General features: G+C 48.1%; 1 protein-coding gene across 1 annotated transcript; it reads right to left on the minus strand.

The window, feature by feature from the left end:
* Window positions 1–16,754: 16,754 nt before the first annotated feature.
* NEFM (neurofilament medium chain) lies at window positions 16,755–21,801 on the minus strand. The gene is made up of 3 exons (XM_056571151.1): window positions 20,676–21,801; window positions 19,972–20,096; window positions 16,755–18,926 (listed from the first exon to the last, which is right to left on the minus strand). The coding sequence occupies exons 1-3, from the start codon at window positions 21,711–21,713 to the stop codon at window positions 17,300–17,302; spliced, it is 2,790 nt and encodes a 929-aa protein (XP_056427126.1). The 5' UTR covers window positions 21,714–21,801; the 3' UTR covers window positions 16,755–17,299.
* Between the last annotated feature and the right edge of the window lie 995 nt (window positions 21,802–22,796).

Here is a 22,796-nt window from a genome sequence, read left to right on the forward strand (position 1 = left end):
AGTGTCCTCCCACCACCCAAGAAATAAATTAGCATAAGTGGGTGCGCAAACTGTGCCCATGGCCGATCCTTTGATCTGGTGATAATATTTGCCATTAAAAATAAAATAATTGTGGGTGAGGACAAAATGTAGAAGTGACAAAACAAATTCATTGTGTGTGTGGAATTGGGTGCCCTTAGTGTTCTGCACCTCCGGCAGAGGAGGACGGGACAGGAGAGCACTTGCGGAGTGCTAGTTGTACCAGTACCCCTCCTTTGGTCTCCCCCTCTTTTTAGGTTGCAGAAAATTAAGGACCAGGTCACAGTCCAAGATATTCTTCTCCGGTTCCCAGGACCTTTCTTCAAGAAGATACCATCTCCCTCTAATGGTTTTAGTAACTAAAACTTCCTTAACCTCAAAGACATCAGAGGAACCGGACACTGGAGTAGGGGTGATGTCTTTTGGGAAATGATGAGATAATGAAACGTGGAAAGATTCCGGAATTCGCAAAGAAGGAGGCAGATGAAGTTTGTATGACACAGGATTAATGCAATGCATAACCTTGTAATGACCCAGGAAGTGAGGACCCAACTTGCAGCTGGGAACCTTAAAACGGATATATTTGGTCGAGAGCCAGACCTTTTCACCAGGAGAGTAAGTCGAAGGGGGTCTACTCTTGAGAAGTCTCCCTGAGACTCCCTGAGACTTCATACGGGAGGAGGTGAGAACTAAAGAACGCCGGGTCTCTTGCCAGATAATCATACAATCCCGTAATTGGTCATCAACAACGGACACTCAGGAAGAGGAAGAGGAGGACGAGGGTGATGGCCGTAGACTATAATGAATGGTGAAGTTTGGATAGACTTAGAATCCTTATGGTTATAAGAGAACTCCACCCAAGGTAAAAGGTCAAACCAATCGTCCTGTCGGGTTGAGTCAAAATGACGAAGATAGTCTCCAAGGATTTGATTCACTCTCTCAACCTGGCCGTTGGTCTGGGAATGGTAGGTAGAAGAAAAGTCCAGTTTGATTTTAAGACGTGAACAGAGGGCCCACCAGAACTTGGAGATTAACTGAACTCCTCGATCAGAGATGATTTGAGTCAGAAGGCCATGTTGGGGAAAGATATGTTGAAGGAAGTGTTTTGCCAGCTGTGGAGCAGAAGGAATACCAGGCAGAGGCATGAAATGAGCCATCTTGGAGAAACGATCAACAACCACCCAGATGACTGTGTTGTTACAGGAAGGTGGTAGATCGTGATGAAGTCCATAGCAATGTGAGGCCATGGATTTTCTGGAATAGGCAAAGGCTGTAAAAAACCCACAGGTTTAAGTCGAGGAGTCTTGTCGCGGGCACAGGTAGTACAGGAACAGACAAAATCAGTGACATCGCGTACAAGGTTCGGCCACCAGAAATGCTGGGAGATTAGTTGTATGGACTCCAGAATGCCCAGCCAGCAAAGAGGATAATAAGATGTCTGATCACGCCCCCTCCCATAGACTTGCATTGAGGGGGCGGGGCGTGACATCACACGGGGGCGGAGTCATGACATCCCGATCTTCCGTCCCCGTGGTCAGGGGCTAGAACCTCCAGTGCTTCCAGAAGTAGATACGGTGGGTGCTGCATGCTATATTGCGGGGGTCCCCAGCGGCGGGACCCCACCATCAGACATCTTATCCCCTATCCTTTGGATAGGGGATAAGATGTCTAGGGGTGGAGTACCCCTTTAATTACGAGAAGTTCCCGATCTCCAATAGAATGGTTCCTCTCTGCAGGAGAAAAGGTCTTGGAGAAGAAGCCACGAGTCACTGTTTTATCTTTGGAGGTCTTTTGAGTCAAAACGGCACCAGCTCCGACAGATAAGGCATCGACCTCTAGGAAGAAAGGTTTCTCAGAATCGGGTCTTGACAAGACTGGCACCGAGGCAAATGGCAATTTTATTTGGGAGAAGGCTCCTTCAGCCTCAGGAGACCAGGATTTGGGATTACAGTTTTTTTTAGTAAGAGCCACAATCGGTGCAACCAAAGAAGAAAAGTGCAGAATGAACTGACGATAATAATTGGCAAACCCCAGAAAGCGTTGTATAGCCCGTAGGCCAGTAGGTCAAGGCCAGTCCAAAACTGCTGACAGCTTATCAGGGTAAGCCTGGAGACATTGTTTGGAAACAATATAACAAAGAAATGGAAGACTTGACTTCTCGAAAAGGCATTTCTCGAGTTTGGAATAAAAATGATTGTCCCAGAGGCGTTGTACGACCTGTCGCACATGTGAATGATGCACCTCTAAATTGGGCGAGAAAATCAGGATGTCATCAAGGTACACAACAACACACGTATAGAGTAGATCACAGAAGATGTAATTGACAAATTCTTGGAAGACAGCCAGGGCGTTACAGAGGTTTACGAGTTGGTCATATAGAACGGTCACGCCCCGTCCCATAGACATGAATGGAGGGGGCGTGGTGTGACATGACGTCCCCAGTCCCGGAAACCTGGAGGTTTCTGAAGCTGGAGATTCAGCACCCGCGTAGAATGCGGGTGCTACAGGGGTCTCAGCAGCGAGCCCCCGTGATCAGACACCTTATCCCCTATCCTTTGGATAGGTGATAAAATATTTTTGCTCGGAATACCCCTTTAAATATTTCCATTTTTTTTAAATAAAGGAGGACATGACCTTTTGAAATGTTATGTTTTGGATGTAACATTATATATGGTCTTTTTACAGTAAAATATAGATTTAAATTGCATGCATGAATAACAATGTCCTATAATAAAGGTCAAGGAAACACCATTAGTTGAATACAGAATTGTCCAAATTTGTGAAGAATATTAAATTTGGAATTACTGGTTACAAAGTCAGCAAATTATATTTATATAATGTTAACATATACTGTAGTGCTGTACACATTGGGGCTTACAATCTAACTCTTACCCCTTTGTGTCTAAGGGAATATATGTGTAACCCCCTGGGATTACTGTTGTGTTAGTGTCCAGTAGATGTTGGACTGCAACAGCAAATAAACCGAGCAGTGACTTCAGCTAGGGAAGGAGGAGTCTGAACATGCGCTCATTGTCACCTTGGAACTGCAGTCCAGCAGAGAGAAGCAACCTGTCAGCATCTGGACCCCAAGAGTGCTGCAGCAGCTGAGAGGAATCTGCTATTAAGTGCAACAAAGATCCAGAGCTGGTGGCAGAAAAACCCTCTGTAAGCAGGGAAGGGAATCTAAAAGTTGGACTGACCAGTCTTACAGCCTGTGTAAGAGTAAGCTTGAAACCCTTCTTACTTTGTTCCACAACAGGGCTGTCAGGATCCGGACTGGTATGCAGAGAGGACACTGGAGGTGGATCCTCTGTGTCAGTGAGGTGATGGCGTGGACCGTACCAGGGGAACGGAATCTAAGGGGTTACTGGTTTTCACCAGAGCCTGCCGCAAAGCGGGATGGACTTGCAGCGGCAGGTAACCCCCAGGTCGTTCCACCCGATAGCGACTTAACCTCACTGACAGCTGAGACAGGCGCGGTACACAAGGACAAGGCAAGAACAAGGTCGGACGTAGCAGAAGGTCTGGGCAGGCAGCAACGGTTCGTAGTCAGGGGCAACGGCAAGGGTCTGGATACACAGGCTTGGGATACACATAACGCTTTCTCAGGGCACTAGGGCAACAAGATCCGGCAAGGATAGGAAGGGGAAGTGGGTTTTTATATGTTTTGCAGGTGTAGGTACTGATTGGGTCAGGCACCAATTAATGGTGCACTGGCCCTTTAAATTTCAGAGAGCCAGCGCGCACGCGCCCTAGAGAGCGGGGCCGCGCGCGCCGGGACAGAACAGCAGGAGGACGGGGCAGGTGAGGTGATTGGGATGCGACCCGCGGGCGGGCGCGTCCCGCTACGCGGATCGCATCCCCGCCGGTGAAAACAGTGCAGCGCTCCCGGTCAGCGGGTCTGAACGGGAGCGCTGCACGCAGAAGAGCGCCACGAGCGCTCCGGGGAGGAGCAGGGACCCGGAGCGCTCGGCGTAACAGTACCCCCCCCCTTGGGTCTCCCCCTCTTTTTGGAGCCCAGGAATCTGCGGACAAGCTCCTTGTCCAAAATGTTGACCTCAGGTTCCCAGGACCTCTCTTCAGGGCCACAATTCTCCCAATCAATTAAAAAAAATCTTTTACCTCGGACGATCTTGGAGACAAGAATCTCTTTGACAGTGAAGACATCAGAGGAGCCAGAAACAGGAGCAGGAACAGTAACCTTGGGAGAAAAGCGGTTAAGCACAAGAGGTTTGAGAAGAGACACATGGAAAGAGTTAGGAATGTGAAGAGAAGAGGGAAGATGAAACTTGTAAGAGACAGAATTAATTTGATTCTTGATTTTAAAAGGGCCGAGGTAGCGAGGACCCAACTTGTAGCTAGAGACACGAAAGCGTATGTATTTGGCAGAGAGCCACACTTTGTCCCCAGGGAGAAAGACAGGAGGAATTCTTCTCTTTTTATCTGCATGTCTCTTCATTCGAGACGAGGCCAGTAGGAGCGACATTTGAGTCTCCTTCCAGATAGTGGAGAAGTCCCGGGTTACTTTATCCATGGCAGGAACTCCTGAAGAAGTGGGAATGGGGGGTGGGGGTGGGGGGGGGGCCAGAGGGTGACGGGCGTACACCACAAAAAATTGGGATTTGGCGAATTTTTGAAATTGTACGAGAATTTAGCCCAGGGGAGAAGGTCGACCCAATCATCTTGGCAGGAGGAGACAAAATGTCGCAAGTAGTCACCAAGAATCTGGTTTACTCTTTCCACTTGTCTATTGGATTGGGGGTGATAGGAGGACGAGAAATTTAATTTGATCTTTAATTGATTACAGAGAGCTCTCCAAAATTTAGACACAAATTGAACGCCTCTATCCGAGACGATATGCGTGGGAAGCCCGTGAAGCAGAAAAATCTGCAGAAAAAATTGCTTCGCCAACTGTGGCGCAGAAGGAAGGCCTGGAAGCGGAATAAAGTGAGCCATTTTGGAAAAACGATCAACGACCACCCAGATGACAGTGTTGCCCTGGGATACAGGAAGATTGTGATGAAGTCCATGGCTATGTGAGACCAAGGCTGTTCAGGCACCGGAACTGAAGGCTTCTGACGAGGGGTCTTATCACGTGCACATACTGTACAGGCTCGTACGAAATCGGTCACATCCTTTTCCAAGGAGGACCACCAATAGTGTCTGGCAATCAATTGTAAGGTCTTTTCTATTCCAGCGTGACCAGCCAGAAGGGAGGAATGGCCCCATTTGAGGATCCAAAGGCGAAGACGGGGAGGAACATAAGTCTTTACTGGAGGGACAGGTACCATAGAAGCAGGAGCAGAAGAGATCAGGCACTCAGGGGGAATGATGTGCTGAGGAAGGGTCTCGGCTTCAGAGGCATCGGTGGTGCGAGATAGAGCATCAGCTCTGACATTCTTGTCTGCGGGACGAAAATGGATCAGAAAGTTGAAACGGGCAAAAAACAACGACCACCTAGCCTGGCGAGGATTTAGCCGCTGGGCGGATTGGAGATAAGACAAATTTTTGTGATCTGTATAAATGGTGATGGGGTGAAAGGATCCTTCCAAAAGATGTCTCCACTCCTCAAGGGCCAACTTAATAGCCAACAGTTCACGGTCTCCGATGGAATAATTTTACTCTGGAGGTGAAAAGGTTTTTGAGAAAAATCCGCAAGTGACATTTTTTCCTTTAGCGGATTTTTGTAGGAGAACAGCTCCGTCTCCAAAGGAGGAGGCATCAACCTCGAGGAAGAAGGGCTTCTGAGGATCAGGTCTGGACAAGACTGGAGCAGAGGAGAAGGAAGCTTTGAGGTGGTTAAAGGCATCCTCTGCCTGAGGCGGCCAGGATTTCGGATTAGCATTTTTCTTAGTCAGTGCTACAATAGGAGCAACGATGGTGGAGAAGTGAGGAATGAATTGACGGTAGTAATTTGCGAATCCGAGAAATCTTTGGATAGCTCGGAGGCCAGTGGGACGAGGCCAATCCTTTACCGCAGAAAGTTTATCAGGGTCCATTTGAAGACCTTGTCCAATGTAACCCAAGAAGGGAAGACTGCTACGTTCAAATAGACACTTCTCGATCTTGGCGTAAAGTAGATTTTGGCGTAGTCGCTGGAGCACATGACGAACATGAAGGCGATGTTCCTCTAGGTTGGAGGACAAAATGAGGATGTCGTCAAGATAGACTACCACACAAGAGTACAGCATATCCCGAAAAATTTAATTAACAAAGTCCTGAAAGAGTGCTGGGGCGTTGCATAGACCAAATGGCATAACTAGGTATTCAAAGTGGCCATCTCTGGTATTGAAGGCGGTCTTCCATTCATCGCCTGCTCGAATACGGATGAGGTTATATGCGCCCCTTAGGTCTAGCTTAGTAAAAATCTTAGCCCCTCGCAGACGGTCGAAGAATTCGGAGATGAGTGGCAGAGGATAGCGATTTTTTACGGTAATTTTATTGAGACCGCAGTAATCAATACAAGGGCGGAGAGATCCATCTTTTTTAGAGACAAAGAAAAATCCAGCTCCAGAGGGGAAAAAGATTTCTGGATAAAAGCTCTTTTGAGGTATTCCTGTATGTACTCGGACATAGCTTCGGTTTCCGGGGCAGAAAGAGGGTAAATCCTGCCACGGGGCAGTGTGGTGTCAGGGACAGTCGATAGGACAGTCATAGGGTCTATGTGGTGGTAAGACCTCTGCCTGCTTTTTACAAAAGACGTCCGAAAAGTCCTGATAGGCTTTAGGAAGACCTGGCAAAGGAGTAGCAATGGAGACTTGGCAGGAAGAAACTGGGTGAAGACATCGCTTGTGGCAAGAAGATCCCCAGCTCTTAATGTCCCCGGTGACCCAGTCGAGGCTAGGCGAATGACGTTGGAGCCAGGGCAAGCCCAGAAGAATTTCAGAAGTGCAGTTGGGTAGCACGAAAAATGCAATATGTTCATGATGGTGAACTCCAACAGTCATGAGTAGCGGTTGAGTGCGGTAACGCACGGTGCAGACCAGTCTCTCTCCATTGACGGATGATATGAAGAGAGGCTTGACGAGACGGGTAACTGGAATGTTGAATCTGTTTACTAGGGAGGCTTCAATGAAACTTCCTGCTGAACCCGAGTCCAAGAAGGCCACAGCGGAGAAGGAAGTAGCATTAGCGGGTATAGCAATCCGCACAGGTAAAGTCAATCGTGGAGAGGTAGAATTCACTCCTAGCAACGACTCCCCTACGTTGACTAGGTGAGTAGGTGCGTTTCTCATATGCGAAGGACGAATAGGACAGTCTTTTAGGAAATGTTCGGTGCTAGCACAGTATAGACACAGGTTTTCATTCCTACGGCGAGTCCTCTCTTGTTGGGTCAGGCGAGACCGATCCACTTGCATAGCCTCCTCGGCAGGAGGCACAGGAACAGATTGAAAAGGACGTTGGAGGAGAGGAGCCTGGGAGGAAAACCGCCTGGTGTGAACAAGTTCCTTTTCCTGATGAAGCTCCTGGCGTCTTTCCGAGAAACGCATGTCGATGCGGGTGGCCAAATGGATGAGCTCAGACAGGTTAGCAGGAATCTCTCGTGTGGCCAGGACATCTTTGATGTGACTGGATAAGCCTTTCTTGAAGGTCGCGCAGAGGGCCTCATTATTCCAGGAAAGCTCTGAGGCGAGGGTGCGGAACAGGATGGCGTATTCGCCCACAGAACTCCCTTGGACAAGATCCAGCAAAGCAGTCTTGGCTGAGGAAGCCCGGGCTGGCTCCTCAAAAACACTACGTACTTCAGAGAAGAGGGACTGGATTGTAGCAGTGGCGGGATCGTTTCGGTCCCAAAGCGGTGTGGCCCATGACAAGGCCTTTCCAGACAGGAGGCTGACCACGAATGCCACCTTAGACCGTTCAGTATGGAATTGGTCCGACATCATCTCCAGGTGTAGGGAACACTGGGACAAGAATCCACGGCACAGTTTAGAGTCCCCATCAAACTTGTCTGGAAGAGACAGGTAGAAACTGGGAGCAGCCACTCGCTGCGGAGGAGATGCAGGAGCTGGCGGAAGAGATGGTTGCTGTTTTTGCAGCAGAAGCTGTTGCAGCATAACGGTCAGCTGAGTCAGCTGCTGTCCTTGTTGCGTGATCTGCTGTGACCGCTGGGCAACCACGGTGGTTAGGTCAGCGACACTAGGCAGTGGGACCTCAGCGGGATCCATGGCCGGATCTACTGTCAGGATCCGGACTGGTATGCAGAGAGGACACTGGAGGTGGATCCTCTGTGTCAGTGAGGTGATGGCGTGGGCCGTACCAGGGGAACGGAATATATGGGGTTACTGGTTTTCACCAGAGCCCGCCGCAAAGCGGGATGGACTTGCAGCGGCAGGTAACCCCCAGGTCGTTCCACCCGATAGCGACTCAACCCCACTGACAGCTGAGACAGGCGCGGTACACAGGGACAAAGCAAGAGCAAGGTCGGACGTAGCAGAAGGTCTGGGCAGGCAGCAATGGATCGTAGTCAGGTGCAATGGCAAGGGTCTGGATACACAGGCTTGGGATACACAAAACGCTTTCTCAGGGCACTAGTGCAACAAGATCCGGCAAGGACAGGAAGGGGAAGTGGGTTTTTATATGTTTTGCAGGTGTAGGTACTGATTGGGCCAGGCAACAATTAATGGTGCACTGGCCCTTTAAATTTCAGAGAGCCTGCACGCGCGCGCCCTAGAGAGCGGGGCCGCGCGCGCCGGGACAGAACAGCAGGAGGATGGGGCAGGTGAGGTGATTGGGAGGTGACCCGCGGGCGCGTCCCGCTACCCGGATCGCATCCCGCTACACGGATTGCATCCCCGCCGGTGAAAACAGTGCAGCGCTCCCGGTCAGCGGGTCTGACTGGGAGCGCTGCACGCAGAAGAACGCCACGAGCGCTCCGGGGAGGAGCAGGGACCCGGAGCGCTCGGCGTAACAAGGGCATCCTGAACTCATGTAAAGATAAAAGACCATGATCCCCATTTTATTGACATTGAGAGAGTTTTAGGTAACACTGTGGACAAGGACTCTGTAAGGGCCCCATTTATTCAATGTGCACCAACTGAAGGTACCAAGCAGCTGCTAGAATGAAGATTAGGATGGGCCGCAGTTGTTTTGTGTGACCTATATTACACATTACATTTGTCTGAGTTTTGTGCTATACTATACCTTACTGTTTGTTATGTTATGCTTGGTTGTTTTCCTTTATGCAATACATAGTTAGTTTCCAGTTTGCTTTGTGTCAGTTTTAGTATTCTCTCAGAGATGTTCCCAACAGGACCCCACATCTGTACCCCGGATGATCCATTGGTGGGAGGCACTGCCGCAGATATGTACCCCAGCTCCCAGGAAGTGAAGGATTGGCCTGCCGAGCACAGAGAGGTAACAAGGTAAGGGACCACAGGGATATAGGTGGACACCCCTAAAATTCTGTTACATATGTACATAGTTAACTTATGGTTGGCAATGCTGTGACTCACTATTGCATTTCACCTATGTGACAGTAGTCTAATCCCCAATATACCAGGCTTCATTAAAGGGGTTCTCCCTTGTTTATACTGTTTTTTGCTATTATGTTTGTGTGTTATGTGTGTATAAGTATGTGTTTTTTTATGTGTGTTGTGATTATGTATATATGTATTTTCTTTGTGAAGATCCGGAAGCTGGCCCCTTTTTCTTCCAGTGGCTTGCTGCGCACCTCGGCCTCCACCATGTTGTGTTCGGTAAGTGGGATGTCGGGGGGGGGGGGGGGGGGGTTGTTCTTGCTTCTGTCCTTCCTATCTTCTGACGTCCGAGGCAAATCTTTTCTTCCTGTTTCTTCCGTGGCTCAGCGACGAATCTGCGGCCTCTTCCGGCGCATGCGCAGGTAGTTTTTTGTTTTTTTTACCAATAACGTTTTTTTTGTTTAATTGACAAACTGTCAGCGCATGCACGAGTACGCAAGTGCTACGCTAACAGCGTAGCGTACGTTAGGTCTACGCTAATAGCGTAGCTTCGCGCAAGCGCAGACAGTTTGTCAATTAGACCAAAAAAACTTTATTGGTAAAAAAAAACAAAAAACTACCTGCGCATGCGCCCGAAGAGGCCACAGATTTGTCGCTGAGCCACGGAAGAAACCGGAAGAAAAGATTTGCCTCGGACGTCAGAAGATAGGAAGGGCAGAAGCAAGAACACTCCCCCCCCGACATCCCACTTACCGAACACAACATGGCGGAGGCCGAGGTGCACAGCAAGCCACTGGAAGAAAAAGGGGCCAGCTTCCGGATCTTCACAAAAGGTAAGAAAATACATATATACATAATCACAACACACATAAAAAAAACACATACTTATACACACATAATACACAAACATAATAACAAAAAACAGTATAAGCAAGGGAGAACCCCTTTAATACCAATCGAAATTCTACAAGGAGCCCTGGAGAATAATGTCACTTCATTGCGTTTTCATGATTTGTCCTAGAAAATCTGATGATTCTGTAGAACACAGTAACCTCGGCTTCACAAAGCTATAAATGTCATGAGGGGCAGAATACGTCTAATAGCTACCAAATTGAGGGCACTGTGAATGAGAACTAAGCCAGAAAGTCCACAGTGTTACAACTAGTGCTCTGCCCAGCAGGGCCAGATTAAGGCTGCCTGGAAGACGGAGCACCATTATGATGCCCCCCCCCCCCCCCCCCGACAGTCCCCCTTCTCTTCCACTGAGTGGAACAGGAGTCAGGCCCCCATTAGAATAAAACGGGCTGCATGGTCTAAAATCACTTTAGTTCAGGTCACTCTTTGCAGCTGTTGCAAAGCTACAACCCCCATTATGTCTGGAGAGCTTCAGGCATTATAGGAGTTGTAGTTTTGTAACAGCTGGAGCCTCATATACAGTGTCATCCATTATTACTGCAAAACTTAGAAGTGAGGAGAGATCTAATGGGACAGTCAGGAGAATACACAAACATAAAATGACTCACAGGAGACGTCTTCTCTGTTGTCTTTCCTTTTCTTCTTCATCTGGTCCAGACGCCAGGTATTCTTCCAGATCCATCTTCCTCTGTAAAGTTTGATGCCTGGACATCATTGGTTCCTCACTCTGCCAGCCAATCCTCATCCTCTGTATAAAGACAAGAATCATTATAACCCTACAAGAGACTGTGTTTTCCCCTGATCATCATCCCCCCCTGCTCATGATCCCCCCTGCTCATCATTCCCCCCCTGCTCATCATTCCCCCCTGCTCATCTTCCCCCCCTGCTCATCATCCCCCCCGCTCATCATTCCACCCCTGCTCATCATTACCCCCCCCTGCTCATCATTACCCCCCCCCTGCTCATCATTCCACCCCTGCTCATCATTTCCCCCTGCTCATCATTCCACCCCTGCTCATCATTACCCCCCCTGCTCATCATTACCCCCCCGCCCTGCTCATCATTACCCCCCTGCTCATCATTACCCCCCCCCTGCTCATCATTACCCCCCCCTGCTCATCATTACCCCCCTGCTCATCATTACCCCCCCTGCTCATCCTTACCCCTCCTGCTCCTGCTCATCATTACCCCCCCTGCTCATCATCCCCCCCCTGCTCATCATTACCCCCCTGCTCATCATTACCCCCCCTGCTCATCATTACCCCCCTGCTCATCATTACCCCCCCTGCTCATCATTACCCCCCCTGCTCATCCTTACCCCCCCTGCTCATCCTTACCCCGCCTGCTCATCCTTACCCCCCTGCTCATCATTACCCCCCTCCCTGCTCATCATTACCCCCCTGCTCATCATTACCCCCCCTGTTCATCCTTACCACCCCCTGCTCCTGCTCATCATTTCCCCCCTGCTCATCATTACCCCCCCTGCTCATCCTTACACCCTTTGCTCATCCTTACCCCCCCTGCTCATCATTACCCCCCGCTCTGCTCATCATTACCCCCCCCTGCTCATCATTACCCCTCCTGCTCATCATTACCCCCCCTGCTCATCATTACCCCCCCTGCTCATCCTTACCTCCCCTGCTCCTGCTCATCATCCCCCCCTGCTCATCATTCCCCCCCTGCTCATCATTAGTGTTAAGCGGCATAGGCCATATTCGAATTCGCGAATATTCGCGAATATATGGACGAATATTCGTCATATATTCGCGAATATTCGCATATTCGTAATATTCCCGTTTTATTTTCGCATATGCGAAACTTCGCGCATGCGAAAATTAACATATGCGGAAATTAACACATGCAAAAATTTGCAGACGTGAAAATTCACATATGCGAAAATTTTCATATGCAAATTTTCGCATGCGCGAAAATTCGCGCGACAGTCTCACACAGTAGTATTAGAGCCTTCTTTACACCACACAAGCTGGAAGCAAAGAGGGATGATCACTGTGATGTGTACTGTGAAAAAAAAACGAATATTCGTAATTACGAATATATAGCGCTATATTCGCGAATATTCGCGAATTCGCGAATATGCGATATTCGCGAATAAAATTTGCATTGCGAATATTCGCGAGCAACACTACTCATCATTACCCCCCTGCTCATCATTACCCCCCCTGCTCATCATTACCCCCCTGCTCATCCTTACCCCCCCTGCTCATCCTTACCCCCCTGCTCATCATTACCCCCCCTGCTCATCATCCCCCCCCTGTTCATCATTACCCCTCCTGCTCATCATTACCCCCCCTGCTCCTGCTCATCATTACCCCCCCTGCTCATCATTACCCCCCCTGCTCATCATCCCCCCCTGTTCATCATTACCCCTCCTGCTCATCATTACCCCCCCTGCTCATCATTACCCCCCCTGCTCCTGCTCATCATTACCCCCCCTGCTCATCATTACCCCCCCTGCTCATCATCCCCCCCTGTTCATCATTACCCCTCCTGCTCATCATTACCCCCCCTGCTCCTGCTCATCATTACCCCCCCTGCTCATCATTACCCCCTCTGCTCATCCTTACCCCCCTGCTCTGCTCATCATTACCCCCCTGCTCATCATTACCCCCCCTGCTCATCCTTACCCCCTGCTCCTGCTCATCATTACCTCCCCTGCTCATCATTCCCCCCTGCTCATCATTCCCCCCCTGCTCATCATTTCCCCCCTGCTCGTCATTACCCCCTGCTCGTCATTACTCCCCCCCGCTCCTCATTACCCCCCCCGCTCGTCATTACCCCCCTGCTCGTCATTACCCCCCTCTGCCTCATCATCCTCCCCCACTCATCCTCCCCTGCTCATTGCTCCCCCCTCCTCCTGCTTTTTCTATTTTTCATATTTACTTACTCGGCAGGCTCAGGTAGCGTCGGGTCTCGTGGGCTGTGACGAGTTACGTCTCCTGTGGCTCCTCTGCACGACGCCACTTGTCATTTCCTGCAGCGCTGGGGTGTAATGAAGAAAACTGTGCCCTGTATCGGCGCGGCTGCCGGAAATGAGGAGTGACGTCCCTGACACTGTGCAGAGGAGCCCACATGACCCGACGCATCACCTGAGCCTGCCGAGCGCGGCCAGGTAAGGAAATATGAAATATAGAAAAAGCAGGAGGAGTCCGGGGCGGGCCCACAGCAGCCGCCACTGGTCACTGTTTTAAAGTGTCCACGGCCGGGCTATCGGGGGCCCAGATCCGCTACTAAGCAGCCCGCAGGGATGTCCCGAATGTGACGGGGCCCCCTGCGGGCGCGGGGCCCGGAGCAGGTGCTCCATGAGCACCAATGATGATCCGGCCCTGCTGGCCAGACACGCTGTCCATGAGTGCTTTCCTGTTGCGTCCTCCTCTGCCGTGGTTCACATCGCTGGATGCACCCGCATGCGAACGCCGGGCTGTTACTCACCTTCTGCTTCCCCCACTGTCCCAGGTCGCCGGCGTGTGTGTACCCACCCTCTAGGGCACGCACTGGCTCTCTGCGATTTAAAGGGCCAGTACGCTCTTAATTGATTACTGCTGCTCTCTGACACTATAAGTGTCAGTTCTTCCTGTTTCCCCTTGCCGGATCTTTGTGACTTGCTGCCTAAGAGAAAGCGTACCTCCTGAGTGTTCTGCTATTCCGTGTACCAGTTCCTACAGCTCCGTTCCCTGACTACGCTCCAGTGCCGCCTGTCCTGACCTTTTAGCTTGTCCTTCCTGTACCACGTTACATCTCGGCAGCCTGTGTGGATGAGTCGTATCAGGGGCAGCGACCTGGGTGCCGCCTGCCGCTGCATGTCCTTCCCGCTGAAAACCAGCGGTACCTTAGACTCCGCACCCTGGTACGACCCACTCCATCTTCCACACAGGTTCAGCGGATCCACTTTACCACTGCCATTATACACAGCTTCAAAGATAACACTGAATGTTAGTCACACATGCTCTGTCAGCAACAGAACAGTCTGAAATGGCTGAATATAGGGAACAATAGATTGTATGCAACTACAGTATATAATATATGTGAACGGAACGCAGCGTCCTTCTCCTATGTAATGCCAACAAAAGCATCAGTACACATGTCCTTTGTATTCAGGTGATTGTACTGGCAGGACAATAACAAAAATCCCTGCAGCAAAGGGCATATGTACCATAAAGGCAGACCATGCGGCTGCTATGTGGCCCTTGGGGAGAGGGGTCCCCATCGGGGTTGGTGCCCTTCTTCTTTCTATTGGTAAGAAACTGGGATGAACTTCTCTCTCCTGTTATCTGCATTATCAGCAAATTCATGGAGGGGGTATTGACAAATGTGTCATGGAAAGAAAGGGGAAATAAACACCAGATATTTCTGTCAAGGGGGCAATATAAAACATAAGAAACCTATATCAATATTTGCTATGGGGGCCTCTTTCTTCTATGTACACCATTGCCTGTAGCACAGCAAAAAATATATATATATTAAAAGTGAGTGCACCAAACCCCCAATGACCATATACATTCTTTAAAGTAAGTGTCCTAACCACTATATTATATGGTCATTGGGACACTTAGTCATTTAAAAAGTGTATGGTGTATATATTTAATTTAAAACAGTCTACTGACCTTATTCTTTATATTATGCCTCAACAATCGCATATAGACTGTATATGTTATATTAATATGTGATGTATTGCTGTAGAGCTCTGATGTGGAGTATTATCATGTATTATACAGCTAAATGACCAATTTGTGAAAAATGAGGGTGGCCCGAGCCACATTTCAGATGAAGTGGCTCGCTGCAGAAAAACACACTCCTGACATAGAGCAAACATCGCCTAATCAAGACAGTTCCTGACATGGACAGAGGGGGCAGTAGAGAGCACTGTGTTGGACTAGAAAGACTACATGAGGCATACAGCAGCTGATAAGTAATGGAATACTTTATTTTTTATTTTTTTTAAATTTACAAATCTGTCTAGACACTAGTCGATTAGAATTATTTTCTCCAGGGTACCATGTTACCTTTATTTAGAAAACTGCTGCAAAAAGTAGCTTATAATGATGATCAATGATATTACAAGAAAGATATAGTGGAGCTGGAGAGGCAACCAGAGTAATATGGGGAATGGGAGGACTACAGTACCCAGAAAGATTATCAGAATTAGGGTTATTTAGTTTAGAAAAAAGAAGGCTTAGGGGAGACCTAATAACTATGTATAAATATATCACGGGGCCATACAGAGATCTCTCCCATGATCTATTTATACCCAGGACTGTATCTATAACAAGGGGGCATCCTCTACGTCTAGAGGAAAGAAGGTTTCTACACCAGATCAGACGGGGGTTCTTTACTGTAAGAGCAGTGAGACTGTGGAATTCTCTGCCTGAGGAGGTGGTCATGGGAACTCTGTGAAAGAGTTCAAAAGGGGTCTGGATGCATTTTTGGAGAATAATAACATTGCTGGTTATGTATACTAGATTTATAGGGACAGAAAGTTGATCCAGAGATTTATTCTGATGCCATATTTGGAGTCGGGAAGGAATTTTACCTCTAGTATGAGTGTTTTTTGCCTTCCTCTGGATCAACTCAGTAGGGACTCATTAGGGATATAGCTTGATGGACTTTGGTCTTTTTTCAACCTTATGAACTATGTTACTATGTTACTATGTACATGGAATTTCAAAGCTGAATTCTCATTAAAGGTTGAATCCAAAGTTTCAAGCCACCTCAATCTTCAGCTCCAGCATGGGGGGAGACACAGGTCACATTGGGCAGTAGAGCTGCTGAGGCCACTGTATCACACGCTACAAGTTTCGTGTACGAGTCCCCTTCATTAGAAAAGGGCTCATGTGCTAAACTATCTTGGCATGATACTGTTTCCTCGGCCAAATGTACCATCCAGTGTGGCCACTATGCTGGAGCTGAAGATCAGGTGGCTTGAAACTTTTGATTTACCCTTTAACATAAGCTCCATCCATTAAAGGGTTGTCCCAAGATAGATATTTATCACCTATAGGTGATAGGTGTCTGACCACAGGGACTTCCACCAGTCATGAACACTGCTTCAATCAAACGGGGAACATATAGGAACCCTGTTGTCATAATCAGTGAAGGTCCAATGATGGGTCCAACGATGGGTCCAATGATAGGTCCCCAATGGCCTTCCAGATGTTGCAAAACTTCAACTCCCAGCATGCCCGGACAGCCAACGGCTGTCCGGGCATGTTGGGAGTTGAAGTTTTGCAACATCTGGAGGGCCATTGGGCGTTGAAGTTATGCAATATCTAGAGGACCACAGTGAGACCAATGATGTCGGACAACCCTTCAAGGAACACGTCATACACAGCTCTCCCCACAGTATTCATTGGTAAAATCCAGTTACAATAAGACACAAGCCAAGGATTTCCAATATGACCTTTTATTGAGCAAGGTTTTGCTTTGACATAAACTGACAGCATGTTGTGTCTATTCTCCTTCAGGTTCTCCCATGACCTGCAGTCTATTAAATGCACCAGTGAGGTAAACATAAGGATAGGTTTCTTTTATTAAGGCGAGAAAACATCCGTTTCATGGTCCCTTCCCTCCCTCTTTTTTTGGCTCAGATGGTTCTTTGCATATTTAATCTCAGGACTCAGGACCCAATCCCACAACAACTTAGGAAACCCTCATACTTTCTTTGACAAATCATGCAGTGGGTTGTATTTGTTTTGTTTTTTTTGTATTTTTTTCATTAGTGAATTCCCCAAGTTGTGTGGGAGGGACACGTCTCTAGCTTGCATGCATTTCCCCGCCCCGAGTATTGCACAGGTAATAATACAGAGTCTGGAGCCCCCACCCCACGAGAGAACCCCTTCTGCTATAAGCCCATTAGAAGCTGTCACTTTACATGCAGTTTATCTTATGGCTTTTCAGTCCTGCTGCTTGCTGGAAGTGCTGTGACTATGTTTTCACTTGTGTTCAGCAACTTCCTTAACTACTGCATGTGAAGTAACTTTTTCCACCTTCTTTGTAGACACAGACTTCTCCTGGAGGGTCTCTTCAAGTTCCTCTACCTTCTGGGTGACTGTCACAGACTTCGTAACGTATTTGGTACCATCTTCACCCTCCGTTGTTGTGGTCTCAATCTTTTTGGTGATGACAACTTTTTGCGGGCTTTTAGAACTATCTTTGTCCTCTGAGGGGCTGTCGTCAAGACCATTTGTGACTACTCCTTTGTCTTCACTCTCTTCCTTTTCTTCATGTACATCTCCATTTACTGCAGTATCTTCCTTTCCTTCATCTTTGGGGCTGCTTACTTCGTCTTTTTCCTGTTCTTTGGTTTCCTCTTTTTCTGTTCCTACGGAAGCTGCCTTAGATGCAGGGATGATCTCCTCAACACTTTTCTCTTCAGGGGACTCTGCCTTTTCCTCTCCTGCTTCAGCTTCTTTATCCTCTCCAGATTCTTCCTCTTCTTTAGCTTCTCCTTCATCTCCCTCTTCCTTTTCTTTCTCTTCATCTGTTTCTGCTTTCTCTTCTTGCTGCTCTGAGCTTTCATCTGCTGCTCCCTCTTCTTCCTCTTCTCCAGCCTTTTCCTCTTCTTCTTCTTCACCCTTCTCTCCCTCTTCCTCCTCACCACCCTCTTTCTCCTCCTCTTCTTTCTGCTTAGTTTCCTTTTTTACTTCTGCCTTCTGTACTTCTGTTTTTACCCTTACAATCTTAGTCTCAACAATAGTCTCCTCTTCTACTTCCTCCTGGGTCTCCTCAGCAGCCTCTTCCTCTGCTCCTTCTGCATCTTTCTCACCTTCTGCTTCCTCTGTTTCCCCCTCTTCTGCCTCTTTTTCAGCTCCTTCTTCTTCTGCTTCTCCCTCCCCACCTTCTACCTCTGCTTCTGCTTCTTCTGCTTCTTCCTCCTCTCCCTCTTTCTCTCCCTCATCTTCTCCTTCATCTTCTTCTGTCTTTCCCTCTTCTTCTCCTTCTCCTCCCTCCTCTTCACCTTCCTCTGCTTTCACTTCTTCCTCCTGCTCAGCTTCCCCTTCTACTTTCTCTTCTTCACCTTCCTCTTTTTCCCCCTCTTCTTCTACCTCTTCTTCTGCTTTCTCTCCTTCCTCTTCTTCTTCCTCACCCTTTTCTCCCTCCTCTTCTGCTTCTTCCTCGCCCTTTTCCTCTTCGTCTCCCTCTGCTTCCTCTTCCTTTTCCTCTCCCTCTTCTTTTTCCTCCTCCCCAGGAGCTGCTGCATGTACAGTAGATTCTACAGCTGCTACAATCTCCTCTTCTACCTGATCCTCCACCTCCTCCTCCTCCTCCTCCTCACCTTCCTCTGCCTCTTGCTCCTCTACATCCAAAAGCCCTGATGCAAACTCTTCTGCCATGGCAGCCAATGCTGCTTCCATATCTGATCGTTCATCTTCAACTTTGGTTTCTTCAATGATCTCCTCCACAAACTTGTGCTGCACTTTGACTCTAGGGGGCTCTGCTCGTGACTGCTGGACTCTGGTTGAGGTTATTGTAATGGGTACTTGTCTGTGTGGGGTTGAGGGCCCTGAAGGAAGGCTAGAGAATGAGCTGAAGCGGGTTTCTTCTCCCTCAAGGAGTTTCCTGTAGAGAAAATAAATATTAGGACATCAGTCATGAACAATCCTAATAGAATCATATAATGCCTAGAGCAATGCCTGGTCTATTCAGTATTCTTTGCATTGGTGCCATACCCTATTAAGCCCTGCGCACAGTTTCTCTACTATAACTCCAATGCTCTATAGTACTGTATAGTATAACATTAAAGTACAGGGTAATTGCTTTCTTTAATATTACAAGGAATGTAAATTTAATTACTATGACCAAAAGGGGTATAGGTACAACCCCTAAACCCCAATAGGGCACTTGCAGGAACTCTCTAAAATTATATATCCAGTTCTGTAGCAAATAGACCTGCTAGAAGATCAATGAACCTGCAACAATTATTATAGAATAACAATGTATTGCAACTAATATAAACCAACAGCAACTAATCATACAGATGTAGCAGAGCTGAATTAATCATTGAACATATCTACATGAGTTGTACCAATGACAAACTCAGCTCCTCTCTTCATCGACATGAGTTGTGCCAGTGACAATCTCAGCTCCTCTCTTCATCGACATGAGCTGTGCCAATGACAAACTTAACTGTTCTAGAGTCATCTACCTGAGTGGTACCAATGACAAACTCAGCTCCTCTCTAGTTCAGTGTATAGCTTTATTAGACTTATATTCACTCCAATAATATGACTGTGTCCACATGTACGCTCTTCTTAGCTCTCTATATAGCTTCACTTTATTTCACCCCCCCCCATATTACTGCCCCCCCTTACTAGGAGGATTATATTTTTGATAGATGTGGGTGATGCTATACCCTCCATACTTGTATTAGTTAGAGATGATAGATAGTAGGATTCTGACACATCTCCTCTATAGTAATGTGACTGCTCCTATACTGGGCTCATATTATGGAGTTCCTGGCAGGATCCCAATGTTATGTTGTCTCATTGGCTGCCATTGCTTCTACTCTCCCTCCTCCCATACTCTGCTGTGAAAGTTTTCTCATGCTTCGGCTGGCTGCAGTCTCTGCAGTGCTATTAATATTCTGCTGGCTCTGCCCTTGTACCTGTATGCAGCAATTTCTATATCCAGAGCCATCTTGACATTGAGCAGATCCTGGTACTCTCGCAGGTGACGGGACATCTCCCATTTTGTTCCTCTCAGCTCGTTGTCCAGCTGTTGGATGGTGTCCTATAGTAGGAAGAGAAAGAAGACTCAGGAGCCGTTGTGTGACCTACAGTGACATCTATCTCATTGTGTTGTCCCATTGCAGTAACTGTACACATATTGCATTGTCATATTGCACCACACGCAGAGCCACACCTCCTTTATTAGATGCCTTATTACACTTACTCACTGCAGCAGAATCTGAACAAGTGATTATTTATTCTGAGCTACATACTGCATGCCGGAGCTGCTGTAACCCCCCACCCCTGTACACAGCACACTTGCAGAATTGCAGTGTCATTGCACCACACCCTCCATAAGGAACAGCCATACTGCGTCACCTTCCCCTTTACACTGTGCCACTCCCCCCCAGAAGGAATCACACTGCGTCATTAAGTCTAATGCACCACACCCCCTACACGTGTTAATGCAGAACTTGCAGACCCTGCACCCTCTGTGACACACCCATAGAAAATCCCTCCTCACGAATCACTGCATCTAGTGAATAGAAGGTAAGTGATTCTGTACTATCTAGAAATGACTAAATTCAACTCTTTTCAGCACCATGGACAGCCCCTTCCCATAGGAAACCTGTGCACTTACCTGGTAACTGGCCAAGTCATGGTTGTGTCTCTCCTCAATGTCATTCAGTTGTCTCTCCAGTGACTCTTTGGTTCCTTTCACAGACTCCAGCTCTACGGTTTTGCTATGTAGTTGTCTTCTGTACTCTGCAATCTCCTCCTTGGCAGACTTGATTTGCTCCTTGTTTTGTTCAGCAGCTTCCGTCAGCTTGGCATACCTGTTTTTAAAGATCTCCTCTGTCTGCACCATGTTGCTGTTGGAGTGCCCTTCCAGCTGGGAGCGGATTTCCCTCAAGGCAGAGGCCAAGTCTGTCTTCTGGTAGTCCTTCCTCTCCACTGTGATATGGGAGGCCTGGATCTGGGCAAGCAGCTCGGCGACTTCTTCTTCATGGTTGTTCTTCAGGAAAGAGATCTCTTCTTGCAAGGACTGCACCTTCTTGTCCAACTCCACCTTGATCAAGGACGTGTCATCCATGTCCTTCTTCATGACCCTGATGGTGGCCTCTGTCTCATCCCTAATCCGGACCTCTTCGTCATACCTGTCCTTCAGCCTCTGCAGGTCTTCTTCAAGGTGCTCAGTGTCTAGAAGCACCTGAGACTTGTCGTGGTTGACGTGTTCCAAGTTAGACCTCAACTCTCTCAGCTCTTGCTCGTAGATCTCACCCAGTTGGCTGTGTCCACTCTGCTTTTGCCTGAGGGCCTGGATTTCTGCCTCGATTTCCTTGTTCTGCTGCTCCAAGTAGTGCACCTTCTCGATGTAACCAGCAAAGCGGTCGTTGAGCCCTTGCAACTGCTCCTTCTCGCTGGATCGGACTTGCTTGAAGTCACCATTGTAGGCAGAGGACTGACTAAGATCCAAACTGTCACCGGAGCTGAACCCTCTGGGTGCTGTCAGGTTGCTTCTCTTATAAGAGGAGGAGATGGTGCTGGGGGTGCTCCTGGAGTAGCTCTGAGACCTGAAACCACTGGAGGGAGAACTGCTCGTCCTGGCATAGCTGGTCCTGATCTCAGCCATCCTCCTATAAGAGGGGCTACCTAATGTTTCCAGAGAGTAGCTCATGCTGGAAGACTTTCCGGTGTCTGTGGCTCACAGCGCAGGATTTGCTCTCTCCTGCCCTTTATATATTGCAGGGAAGATCAGCTAACACGGCAGGAACCGGCTCTCTGCTCCCTGATTGATCTGCTATGGGGTGGGAGGGGGCCTCTTGCTCTACACGTGGGGCGAGCTTTCCTTGGTTTAGTGCAGTGCCTACCCCTCCCCCCCTTTCAGTGTGCAGCAGTAAGCTGTTCTGGAAGGTGCTGGGAAGAAAGAACGCTTCTCTCAGCGCAGGACGATTTGCTAGGATATGCATTACTGTCCATATAGGATGGCTATCCTTGCCTATTGCACACCTTTTTTTTTTTTTTTGTATAGCATGCATAGTATGTATACAATAATTCAAAAATAGTTTTTATAATGCATTGTGTGATTTAGAATGCTGGATTTCAGCACCATGGACAGCAAGTGCTTAGCATAAATCTATGACTGTGGTCTTCAAACGGTGGACCACCTGCTGTTGCAAAACTACAACTCCCAGCATGCCCGGACAGCCGATGGCTGTCCGGGCATGCTGGGAGTTGTAGTTTTGCAACAGCTGGAGGTTCACCGTTTGGAGACCGCCGGTCTATGTATTGTAGGGATTCTTCGATAATTATTTGTTACACATGGCAGCTATTGATCTACTGCAGCATGTTCCCGTTCTCACAACAAGCCGTGGGTGTCCTGCACCGAGATGTCCTATGTCTATGTCCTTCATGTAAAGTCACCCAATACACCGGTGTCCTGAATCCCCACATGTCCTCATACTACCTACAGTACCCCCTGCATTAATGCCCTTAATATGATCATATACAAGATTAAAGACATCCAGTGATCAAAAATTGTCTTGGGCATTTGCCAATTCTGTAACTAACTCTTCGCTTGCCACAATGCAACATAAAGTAACCTTGTCGAAGAGTTTTAGTACAGTATACATACATACATACAATCTGATATAATAGAATACAACACAGTGCATGCACCATTTCAGCACCATGGACAGCGAGCACATAGTAGTAGACAAATGCCAGTATAGTATACACAGTATACATGTTAGCCAGGAAA

The sequence above is a fragment of the Hyla sarda genome, chromosome 4, assembly GCF_029499605.1.
Source record: "Hyla sarda isolate aHylSar1 chromosome 4, aHylSar1.hap1, whole genome shotgun sequence".
NCBI lineage: Eukaryota > Metazoa > Chordata > Amphibia > Anura > Hylidae > Hyla > Hyla sarda.